The sequence below is a fragment of the Anabas testudineus genome, chromosome 10 (genome assembly GCF_900324465.2).
Source record: "Anabas testudineus chromosome 10, fAnaTes1.2, whole genome shotgun sequence".
In the NCBI taxonomy this organism is placed as follows: Eukaryota; Metazoa; Chordata; class Actinopteri; order Anabantiformes; family Anabantidae; genus Anabas; species Anabas testudineus.
The window spans coordinates 21087634-21099731 of NC_046619.1; the positions used below are offsets into that span (position 1 = coordinate 21087634).

The 12098-nt window shown below is 41.9% G+C and overlaps 3 protein-coding genes across 3 annotated transcripts; all 3 read left to right on the forward strand.

Moving 5' to 3' along the window:
- Positions 1-161: 161 nt before the first annotated feature.
- Positions 162-7190, forward strand: srp72 (signal recognition particle 72). Its single transcript, XM_026357765.1, is given in 20 exon segments — positions 162-282; positions 789-909; positions 1345-1465; positions 1876-2019; positions 2165-2276; positions 2366-2397; positions 2496-2620; positions 2824-2881; positions 3028-3159; positions 3276-3404; positions 3647-3719; positions 3843-3907; positions 3999-4094; positions 4613-4716; positions 5004-5081; positions 5204-5341; positions 5479-5516; positions 5634-5793; positions 5995-6010; positions 6012-7190. Coding segments are annotated over 20 exon segments (2007 nt in total). The 5' UTR covers positions 162-182; the 3' UTR covers positions 6177-7190.
- Positions 7191-7708: 518 nt separating this feature from the next.
- LOC113160482 (snRNA-activating protein complex subunit 1-like) lies at positions 7709-9109 on the forward strand. The gene has a single exon (XM_026357766.1). It carries the CDS (start codon positions 7870-7872, stop codon positions 8950-8952), a length of 1083 nt encoding a protein of 360 aa, XP_026213551.1. The 5' UTR covers positions 7709-7869; the 3' UTR covers positions 8953-9109.
- Positions 9110-9222: 113 nt separating this feature from the next.
- On the forward strand, positions 9223-12049 carry arl9 (ADP-ribosylation factor-like 9). Its single transcript, XM_026357767.1, has 4 exons — positions 9223-9807; positions 10263-10440; positions 10523-10698; positions 10909-12049. Exons 1-4 carry the CDS (start codon positions 9382-9384, stop codon positions 11083-11085), a joined length of 957 nt encoding a protein of 318 aa, XP_026213552.1. The 5' UTR covers positions 9223-9381; the 3' UTR covers positions 11086-12049.
- The last annotated feature ends 49 nt before the right edge of the window (positions 12050-12098 follow it).

Consider the following 12098-nt stretch of genomic DNA (forward strand, 5'->3'; position numbering starts at 1 on the left):
CGTCACTGCGAAGTAAAAAATACAAAAATGTCAAATTTCCATCTAAATAACAATTTATCAAAAAATACTGAATTTGTGTGTTAAAGGTTGTTTTTAAAATAATAAAAATAAATACATTTCTGGTTCACCCGGAAGTGTACACCTCCTTCTTCCGCCGATGTGCGAAAGCCCATTCAGCCAAGATGGCGAGCGGAGGGGTCTCGGTAGCTTCACTGTGGACCGAAGTGAACCGCTGCGGACAGAACGGGGACTACACACGGGCCTTGAAAGCTCTGACTAAAAGTAGGAAAGCATGTCTGTCAAAGTTACTCTCATCCTGAGCCAACGCCGCGGTCAGACTGTAAATAACTCCACAGAGTTCACTGAGCTAGGTCCAGCAGCATGACCAGCTGTTAGCATGTGGCTAGGCTAACAGCGTTTGGACTGCTACTTGCTAGAACTCATAAAAATCGTTTTAGCTTTGTAAATCAAACTACGGTTCATAATCGCAAACACTGTGAATATCCCCATACATTAATTTGTTTCTTTAGTTGTAATAGTGTAATAATATTTTGCTCCAGAAATGTACCGTCCTCTAAAAACTGACGTGTCTCTAGCCTGACAGCTAGTAGCTCAGTTAGCTAATCATCTTTCAGTATGGCGATATCAACACAGTCGAAACGTTTGGTGACTGTTTACGCTACGTCTTTCAACAATCTTGTTTGCAGACAATACAGTCAGAGTGTTGCTTTTTGTTTATCTGCACTACTGAGTGTTTGCTGATGTGTTTGTTTTCTCTTCTGTTGTAGTTTTGCACGAAAACAGAGACGACGTTACGGCCCTTCACTGTAAAATAGTTTGCCTTATTCAGAATGGCAGCTTCAAAGAGGCTCTCAATGTCATGAACACACATTCAAAGGTGCTCGGCAGGTAAACGACAAACTCTCACTCACCTGTGTCTAACCCTTAATATTACATGTGCTGATTACAGGCTTATAACAGTTTATACTTTAATGTGGATGTTAAATTAATGTTGCTGCTTGATAAAGCTCTTTTTAATTACTTTAGACATTGTCAATTCAAATGTGAATTTAAGTCACATTATAACTCATACTTTAGATCATAATTTAGTATATTTATTATTTCTTATAATAAGTAATACAAACAATTACTAAAATAACACACATAGCACATCACTTTAAATCAGTAGATTAAGGTGACAGTATACAGTACATGCATTGTTAATTACTGAAAATATTTAGTTGTAGTTAGTATAAAACCCTTTTCTATTAAAAAGTCAAATCGAATTCACCAGCTACATTTCTTGTAGTTTAATGCCATTTCTTTATTTCTGTTCTCCATCAGCGAGGTGGTTTTCGAGAAGGCGTACTGCGAGTACCGTCTGAACAGAGTGGAAAGTGCCCTGAAGACCATTGAAGGAGCTCCTGAGCAGACAGATAAGCTGAAAGAGCTTTACGGTCAAGTGGTAAGGCTGCTTGGTGTGTCAATGAATTATACATATATATATATATAGATAGTCACAATCATCCCGTGTCAATAAACACATGCTGTGCTGCACATGTGATGAGTGTATTTCTTTTGTTTTGTTGTTGTTTATGCCAAACAAAGATTACAAGCTTTGGTGCTTCAAAGAAATCAAGTACAGTGACATCTGGTGGCCATCAAAACTAGAAGCAGCCTTTTAAGACTGAGATTGAAATACTTTAACATATTAAAGATTTTTTTAGTTTGTCTGAATAAATCCAACATGACGTAAAGATGCCAATAAATGTATAAACTATGTTTGTTCATAAGTGTTTCATTAAATGAGTGTAAAATATTAGTCCTGTGTGATGTGTTTGGAGAATATTACATGAATGTTATGCCATTGTTCAGCTGTACAGACTGGAACGCTACAATGAGTGCAAGTCAGTCTACACAGATCTGATCAGGAACTCCCAGGATGAGTATGAGGAGGAGAGGAAGACCAACCTTGCTGCTGTGGTGGCTGCAATGAGTCAGTGGGAGAGCACGCCGTTGGTAAGTACATGTGTGCGTGTGTCCTTTCCTGTGTTGTCTGTCAGGTCTGTGTTTATGTCCTTTATGTTCCACCACAGGCAAATTTCAGTTCATCTTCTGTATTTTAATGGTGATTTTAAGATGATGTTTTAATTTTTTTCCGTAGGAAGATCTAGGTCTTCCTGACTCGACGTATGAGCTGTGTTACAATGCGGCTTGCACTCTGATTGGACAAGGACAGCTTACAGAGGCGTTCAATAAGCTACGACAAGCAGAGGGTCAGTGCATTTACAGTTTGACACCTATATAAAGTGGCTGTTTTATGCATTCTTGCTTTAGCCTGACCAGGTTGTTTTTTGCTTTTCAGAGCTTTGCAGAATTTCTTTGGCAGATGATTCAGTAAGTATTAAAACCTTTCATTGTTTGCTTCACATGCGAAAAAAATATACCCATAGAACACTGGGAGATACTAAGAGATAATGTTTGTTCTTTTGCAGGATGTGACTGAAGAGGACATCGAGTCAGAGCTGGCTGTTATCCATTCTCAGATGGCGTATATCATGCAGTTACAGGGTCGGACAGATGAAGCTCTGCAGCTCTACAACCAAGTCATCAAGCTCAAGTAAGTCAAGGATTCCTGATTCCATTATATGCATACAAGTTTTATTCTAGGAGCAGTTTGTGTTTTCAGTCAACAGTCGATAATTTAACAGCTATGGCACTCCAGGACATTTACAAGTTGTACTAAGGAGCATTTATCAGTCATTTAAATTTTAAATAGGAACTCCATAATATGCTTTGTGTAATTGTTTGATCTAATTGCAGGCCATCTGATGTGGGGCTGCTTGCTGTGACTGCCAACAATATCATCACAATAAACAAAGTGGGTGGAAGGCATGCTTGCCAATTTGAACTCATTGTTACTCAACAATAAACCTCAAATTCTTGGCCAAGCACTTGCATTTCCATAAAGGTTTAATCCAACTGGAGGCAAAGGTGGTTTCATGAAAGCTCTGTCTGTTCCCTCAGGACCAAAATGTGTTCGACTCAAAGAAAAAGGTGAAGCTGACAAACGCTGAAGGTGTTGAACACAAGCTGGCGAAGAAGCAGCTTCAGGCCATCGACTTTAACAAAGCTCTGCTGTCTATGTACACCAACCAGGTATGGTTGTAGTAAAAGAGAGTACTGAAGAAGGCACAGTAACGAGGTATTATCCAGGAGTTTACGTTTATTCTCTGACCACAGCTTCCAGTGTTCTGCTGTTTGCTGTCTTACAGGCTGACCAGTGCAGGAAACTGTCGTCCAGTCTTCAGTCTCAGAACCCGGGTCACCCACGGCCAGTCCTCATCCAGGTTGCTCAACTGTGCAGGGAGAAGCAGCACAGTAAGGCCATCGAGCTACTTCAGGTAGAAATCACATATACTAATGGTTGTTTTCAGCCTGATTCACATTCCTAAAGAAAACTAACCTCCCCCCACCCCCACCTCCTTTCTCTCGGATTACTTAAAAGCCCAAGAGTGAAGTATGGTTTTCCATACTAAAAACGTATGACAGACACTTTAAACACACAGTAAATTACTTTAAAGCATCTACAGAACTGAACAGATTTGGTTCGATTCAGTTTAATGACTGTTCCTTTCTTTTCCAGCAATTCTCAGATCAGCACCCAGAAAGTGCATCTGGCATCAAACTGACAATGGCACAACTCTATTTAGTACAAGGTACTGGCCTGTATTCACATGGATCATGTCTGTTGTCTTCACTCTGTTAACCCATCAGTTTACAGCTTTTTATAATATGCACATGCAGATTTATTAGATAAAGAGCTTGTCTTCTGTCCTCAGGTCACGTTACAAAAGCTTGTGATGTCCTGAGGTCCATTGAAGAGTTTAAGCACAAACCGGGGATGGTGAGTGTAACATGGAAACAGTACCAACACTCATATTGAGCTTAAGTCGTTTCTCACAGCATCCACCTAAACAATACCTTTAACTCCTCAGGTTTCAGCTCTGGTCACGATGTACTCCCACGAAGAAGACATTGACAGCGCTATTGATGTTTTTAAACAAGCTATTGAGCACTACCAGTCCGAACAGGTTTGTCTCCAAAGCTTGTATTTTATTTCATAACTTGGCATCTGCTGGGTTGTTTTGAAGTGAGAGTTGTTGGAGATGATGTAACAAAAATTTCTGATTCAAGACGTGAACAGAGTAACTGCAGGGCTGTAGAAGCCAAAAAAACGACCATATAGCTTATTATGATGATCACTTTTAGCAAAAACCAAATGTATCCATTGATTTTATGCATGATCACTTGGATTTAAATAATATTCATTGATGTTTAGGTTAATGCTAATGTGTGGAAATTGTGGTATTTTATGCTTCAATTTTGTTTTGAATAAACAGAAAAGGAAGAAAATAGCTTGAAATAAGGCCCAGTAGCCACCTACAGAACAGAGCATCCAGGGAGGATCACAGCGTATCACTGCAACCCACTCTGTTTGACTGACAGGCTGCCATGTGGAAATGCAGTGCAGATGTACCTCAGCAGGGAGCTTCTGATAACCTAAATCTGTTTCCAGTGTGTAATTAAGCTTGTTCCTTACCCTCCTTAGCCCGGATCTGCCGTGCACTTGGCTCTTGTGCGAGAAGCTGCCAACTTCAAACTGAAGTACGGACGTAAAAAAGAAGCCATTAGTGATCTGGAGCAGCTGTGGAAGTGAGTTACAGTCATGCAAAACACTCTTGTTCAACATGTGTTAAGTATTTGGCAGAAAAAGCACAAAATGTGCTCCAGCTTCGTGTCAAGTAGCCCAGAAATTTATCACATTCTTAAACAGCATCATTACAGTGTGCTGATAAAGTACACTGCATTATAAAATGACAAAAATTAAATTTTCATATTAGTCCGCTTGCCAAGATATACCAGGATCTACCACAACAGTTGTTAGACTTTCTTTTCTTTAACAACAATGACATTTATTTTGCTTTATTTTCTTGAAACAGGCAAAACACCAAGGACATCCACACACTGGCACAACTCATCTCTGCATATTCTCTGGTGGACACAGATAAAGCCAAATCGTATCCTTTTACATACTGAAATTAGATGGTTAAACAGTTGATTAATAGAAGATCAAGAGCTAATTACCGAATTATATTTTATATATGCTACAAACAAAAAAATCCTTAGTGTTCTTGTTCAGCCTCAGCAAGCACCTGCCCTCTGCAGACACAATGGCCTTCAATGTGGACGTAGACGAGCTGGAGAACTCCCACGGTGCCACATACGTCAGGAAAAAAGCTGCTAAAGTGATCGGAGAAACTCTTCCCAAAGAACAAGGGTAACACCTCCACCTACTCACTTCCTCTGTGTGAATAAAATGTCCTTCCTGTCTTCTTGCTGAAGATTCACAGGCAGAGCAGAGTGGGAAAGCTTTTATATCTGTTATGTTTAAACGTCTACATTTTCTTTTTACAGCCAAGTCGAGATCAAAAAGAAGAAGAAGAAAAAGAGAGGTATGGCTGCACTTCACCTATTTCCAAAATAACTAGTAATTAGTTTTAAGACCTTACACGTTTATATACAGAGACCATCGAGTACCCACTCCACGCTTTGCCAAATTGCATTTTTAGGTAAATTACCCAAAAACTACGACCCCAAAGCAACGCCTGACCCTGAGAGGTGGTTGCCCATGAGGGAGCGTTCCTACTACAGAGGCAAGAAGAAGGGAAAGAAGAAGGAGCAAATAGGAAAAGGCACTCAGGGTGCGACGGCAGGAGCTTCAGCCGAGCTGTGAGTAAACTCCACAATCACATACATATCGCCTGTGAGTAGAGCTGTCTGAGTGAACCTTCCTGTTGATAAAACCTTGTAACTGACTCCACAAGTAGAGGAAAAGCACCTGACCAGTGAAACGAGACCTTTTGAGTCATAATCTCATTCCTTTCTGTTTAGCTCAGTCAGGTATTTTGACAGAATTTGTCTCTGTTGCAGGGATGCCAGTAAGACAGGCCAGTAGCCCCCCTACCTCCCCCAGACCAGGGTCTGCCACTGGCTCTTCCGCGGCTCCTGCGAGCAACATCATCCCCCCACGACAGCAGAAACCCGCAGCCTCGGGGGCCACTCGCAAGAAGGCACCACAGAAGAAGAAGAAGGGTGGCAAAGGAGGCTGGTAGTCGAATGGGAGCAACATGTCGGGCAGAGCGGCTGCAGGACGACGTGCTGACGTCTGTGGCTGAAATCATACACTCTCTCTTTTTTATGTCTCAAGGTTAATTTAGTTTTTGTTCATATCATTCACTTAAACATGTGAAAGCAAACTGTCCCCTTTGCTTGTCTCCATACATGCGGTCTTCTTTTTAAAAAGGACCGAACAGAAAATAGGCTCCTTAAGGACATTTCCACTAAAGTTAACTTTTTGTTGTTGCTCTGCAAAAGCTGATGTGTCCTCGAGTGCTTCATTGTTTTTTATTCTTCTTCTTCTTCGATCTTTATGAGCTGAAACAAAAATTACCACAAGAAAACTTTAGTCACTTAAAATTATTCTCCCAATTACAGTGAATGTGCTTTTTCTGTGTTATTACTTGGTCTTTAGGGACGATATTAGCCAAATGTATACTGTATGTAAAAATACATTTTTGCATATTTTTATATCTAAATCATGCCTTTCCTCCCTTAAAGTGTCACGTTCCACACAGAGGCATTGTTCATGTGTTAGAGTCCTGCTAAGAGCTAATGTGTTGAACCTTTGTATTTTAATATGAACATGAATTTATCGTCATCTCAGGACTGAGTTTAGAAACCGAGTAATTTAAACAGTCGCTCACTTCAACAGAACAGTAAATCAGGTCAGTTCACAGACCTCTTGGACATTTTAGAAAACAGCCTTTTTTGCAGTGCAGCTTGAAGTTAAATTTTGTGATAGTCCCTCATATTTCTTAATTACACAGATGTCGTACTCCAGCTGTTTGCATTATGTTTCCTTTGATTGCCCTTTTATTTCAATAAGCTGAGCATTAACCAGTTTAAAGAATATTTATTTTTAAATGCCAGTGTTCGTCTAAATTCCAGGTTTTGAATTGAATTCTGTCAGATGCATGTTTTAGGAAATGAGGGGAGAGATTATTTTGGTCAAACACGCCCCCCCATTTTGTTAAGTCTGAATAAAACTCATGACAACGGCGACACTGGCCACCTGTGTTACTTGTGATAATATTTGATGCTTAAATTGTGAGTGTTGTAGAGAAGATAATAAGGAAGTTGCACTTAGCTCAGTATCAAATCCACTTCACCACCACTGCTCCTGACCACATTTCTATTGGGTTTATCTGTAAATACTGAAACCCACTTATTAGTGTAATAAGATCATGTGGATTCATGCGCTCCTCTTACCTATAAATGATGGTATTTTGTAGCTTAACTACAGTTTTTGTTAAAGGTTCCTCTGTTCACAACATGCAGCATGTTTAATGTAAATAAAACAATGCATTATAATACTTACTGATTATACTCAAGATAATTTGGAGCACACATAATTAGCCAGTGGTGGAAAGTTCTTTCACTTTGACTTAACTACATATCTGAGGCGAATACTTCACTACCTAGATTAATCATTATATAAGGTTGTTAAAATAAGCTCCATTATGACCACTTCTATTTGCCCTTTATTCACCTTCACAAACCCTAAATGGTGAAGAATTTAATTAAATTGCTGCACTTTGTTTGATTGGTTAATTACCATAAGTAGCCACGCCCATTTGTAGATGTAGGTCTCTGTTGATTGGTCAGCAGCGAGTCACACCTGCCCTGACTGCAGTTGGCTTCTCTGTGATTTCTGGCAGAAGGTGTGAAGCTGTGTGTTTGGACGCGATGCCTCGTGTGCTGCCTATTTACTCTGATTTCTTCTTCGGTCCTCTGACCCAAGACGTGGAGGAGCTGCTGGCTCGTTTCCAGCACAATGACTCCGTGAGATACGAGCTGTTTTCATCCATTTGGAGGGAGATGAGGTTCTCCGATGTCTTCACAGGTATCACCAACATGGGTGAAATGAAGAGATACTGCAGGGTGGCACTAGCCACGGCCGTGAAGTACTTCTTGCCTCCATACAGCTACCAGATTCGAGTGGGAGGCCTGTATTTGATGTTTGCTTTTTATCACACACAACTTGCTCTGCCACCGGTTAAGATCAGACTCGCTCTGAAGGACTGGGAACACGTCCAGAAGTTTGTGAAGGACACCGTGGACGCTCAGCATCATGATGTGATTTATATCTATGAGAAGCTTGTTGCTGTCAGAGCCATACACTACACCGCCATGCCGCATTTTCTCACCTTCCAAAAGCAGAGGAAACCAAAGAAGCAGCATCTGTGTGCAGACTTTCTGGGGAGGACCACGGCTGTGCAGGAGCTCTTCTCTGCAGACATCCTGGAGGAGATGGCCAACATCCAGACCCACTACGAGAAGCTGAAGACGGCCACTGTGGAGTCGAGCTCCCAGGTCAGCATGACGCACCCAGAGTTTGTTTCCAGCCTCAGAGACCCCATGTCAGACTTCTTCACCTGGCAGGAGAAGAAGTTCTCACAGAATAAGAAAGACAAAAACTCAGGTGATGAAGATGAGGAGCAGGGGAAACCAGCTGAAGAAGAGTCCAGCAGCAGGAGGGCCAAGCTCCTGTCCTCAATCAAGAACAAGAGCTACAGCAACTTCCAAGAGGCGCCCAAGTCTCGGAGACACCGCCAGGCAGAGACGGTGGACTCGTCCAGCTCGGGGCCCGAGCTGGTGCAGGAGACGGCTCAGAAAAAGAGGCCCCCATCACTGAGGGCCCGGACCTGGAAAAGTCTCGGGATGACGCAGGAGGACAGCAAGCTCCAGGCCTGGCTCCTGAGTGCCCCCGATCAACAGGAGAGGCTGCCGGTGAAGAGGACCAGCCACGTGGAGCCCTACAGACCATGATGGGGAAACTGAATTTAATAAGTTTATCTGGGCACAAACCAGTTCACTTAGTGGATCAGTGTTTGTTTAACTGGACCTGTTTAATAATAAATAAATAAATAAATGTGGTGTTCTAATAAATGGTGTCACACCTGTATGTTTACTGATTTCAACCATTATTTTCTTGATTCTCCAAATTAAAATGTGTCTTATTACATTATTATTATTAAAGTTAATCAAATACAGTGTTTATGCTCCAGGGCCGGTGGCGCCCCCCCGCGGTGACACCGACACACTGCATCAACAGAGAGCCGCACTCTTCATCCCGGAAATCTGGGTCGAAGTTCCTGCTGAACCTCCTGGGTCTTAATCCACTGGTTGAACAAACCCTCAAGGGAAATGTCGGCAGAAGGCGTCAAGAGGGAGCAGTGAACCCGGCGGAGGAGCACCATGTTCGGCCTGAGAGGAGCCGGTGTCCTCGGCGCCTCCGTCGCTGTCGCGGGTGGAGTCGTCTACCTCCTCTGGAACCACGCGTCCTTCTCCGGGGAGAAGGAGCCCGAACCCCGGCCTGGAGAAGACGGAGAAGACGGGAGGAGGGAAAGAGAGGACGGACAAGGAGCTGGACCCGGACCCGGAGCTGAACCTGGACCCGGACCAGGAGCTGGACCCGGACCTGAACCTGGAGCTGGACCCGGACCCGGACCTGGACCTGAACCCGGACCTGGACCTGAACCTGAACCCGGAGCTGGAGCTGGACCCGGACCCGGACCCGGAGCTGGACCTGGACCCGGACCCGGACCCGGACCTGGACCTGGACCTGGACCCGGACCTGGACCCGGAGCTGTGGTCGCTGCTAAAGCTCCGAAAGTCTCCGAGGTAAAAAAAACAAAAAGTCAGAAACACGTTGAATAAAATAAAACTTTAACGTGATCAGCTGGTTCATTTAACACTTCTTCAGGTTTTAAACAGTTTTATTTATTAATCTAGTTTTTAGTTCTGTTCAGGTTAGTTTTACTGAAATATTGTGTAAATTAAATCTAATTTTATGAATTAGAAGAAAAACTTCTCTGGAAACAGATGTTTGCACTTATATCATGCAGTAAGTTCATATCTGGAGTTCATTTCAACTTAATCTTGGGATTTTATGTTTTTTATTAATTATTAATTGACTTTTATCTGATCATTTGTACTTTTCCTCTCACAGTTTGGACTTTTTATTTGAATGTTTTTTCTTATACAAACCTGTAAAATAATAAATTTCACATTGACGCTCATGACAAACTTTCCTCTTTTATTTTTATTTCTTTATAACTGATCTGTGTGTTCTGCAGTCCAGGTCTGTGGAGTCGGGAGGAACACAAGTCCTGGTTCTGGGTCTAGACGGAGCCGGTAAAACCAGCCTGCTGCACTGTTTCGCCACCGGTGGCCTGGACCAGGACACTCAGCCGACTCAGGGCTTTAAGGCCGTGTCCATCAACAGAGAGGACCTGCACATCGAGTTCTTAGAAAGTGAGTCTGGATTCTCAATCACACACGTTCACAGTAATCGACAGGTGACAAGTTGAGTCTCAGTCGTCTGTTCGTCTTTCAGTCGGAGGGAAAGAGGAGCTGCGACTCTACTGGCAGAAGTACATGTCGAAGGCTCTGTTTCTGGTGTTCGTGGTCGACTCCTCCAAACCACAGCTCTTCCCAGTTGCTAAAAAACATTTGCATGAGCTGCTGGCGTCCGACCCCCGGCTGCCACTAATGGTTCTGGCCAACAAACAGGTGAGACTGACAGAAAACCACTCAGGACTGGAGCTGTCAGTGCAGGTCTCCTGTTATAAATAGACTCTAACAGAGATTTTAATTATTGATTCATGTTCTGATCTTTAATGTTTATTTTAAAAACGTTAAAACTAGTGACAAATGTCCATCATATCTTGTTTTTATTTAAAGTTTTTTCCTTCAAGTCTTAAAGTTAAACCCCGTTTTCAGGATCTTCCAGGTTCCTGCAGCATCACCGACCTGCACGACGCCCTGTCCCTGTCTGAGGTCGGAGACCGCAGGTTGTTCCTCATCGGTACCCACGTGAAGAAGGGCGAGGCGGAGCTGAGCTCGGGCGTTCAGGATGCTCAGGATCTGATCATCCAGATGGTTTGTGAGGCCAGATAAAACACGGTGGTGTCGGCCCGTTGATGGTTGTGGCTCAATCTTGTGTTTTTATAATATTTAATAGGTTCTTTGCACTTGTTCACTTCTTTTTCACACTAAGTTATTTGTGAGATAATTAAAACGTTGATATGATCGAGTCTGGACTGTTAAAGTCTATAAACTCTGAGAATCTGTTACCAAAAGACCACGTGCTAGTGTGGTGGGTTTTATTTAGGACGTCCCAACAAATTCTGTCCTCCTCTCAGCACATTTCAAGAATCCTTAGACATTTAGACTTAGACATTTTTGACAGCAGCATCTGCTCCTGGTGTGATCTCTTTTTTTGGTCGACCCTCCAACTCTTCTTCTGTGGTTCTCACAATATGTAGAGAAAATGTGTGTTTGTCTCATTTCATCAGGTTCCCTTTTACCTAGTTTTAGAATTTTTGATACTGTTACTGATACTGAGTTTGACAGATTCACAAACTTTAAAGCAGCAGTGGATCACTTCTTCAGTTTGACCAAAGAAACACACAGAAAGTAGTTTTTATGTTACAGGATGTTCATTCATGCCTCTTGTCAGCTGAACAAAGTCGGGCTTTAATAAACCTTTAAACTTTTCTGAGGAGTTAGCTTTGAATTTCAGCTTTAATAAACAAGTTTAAGTTCTTTATCACATTTTAAGAGAGGGATTCTAAAAAGGGAAATAGAAACGACATGAGATGCTTTACACTTGTTATTCTGTGATGTTACTGTAAAATGTGTTGAATACACTGTTAGTAAACTTGGATAAAGTCAAACTACAGTGTTGATGTGTGCAGAACTTGAATTTGTACCAACCTGAGGAATGTAAAGATAAAAAGGTAAAAAGTTTTGAAATTATTCATCCAACATTTCAGGTTTTTTCTTTTATGAAAACATGTTTTCTCTTGGATGTTGCCTTATATACAGTTTTTCACACTTAAATAAATAGTTTCCTGTTAAATAATTGTTGTGTTTTTATTATATTATTATGGATTCATCCTGTTCATATA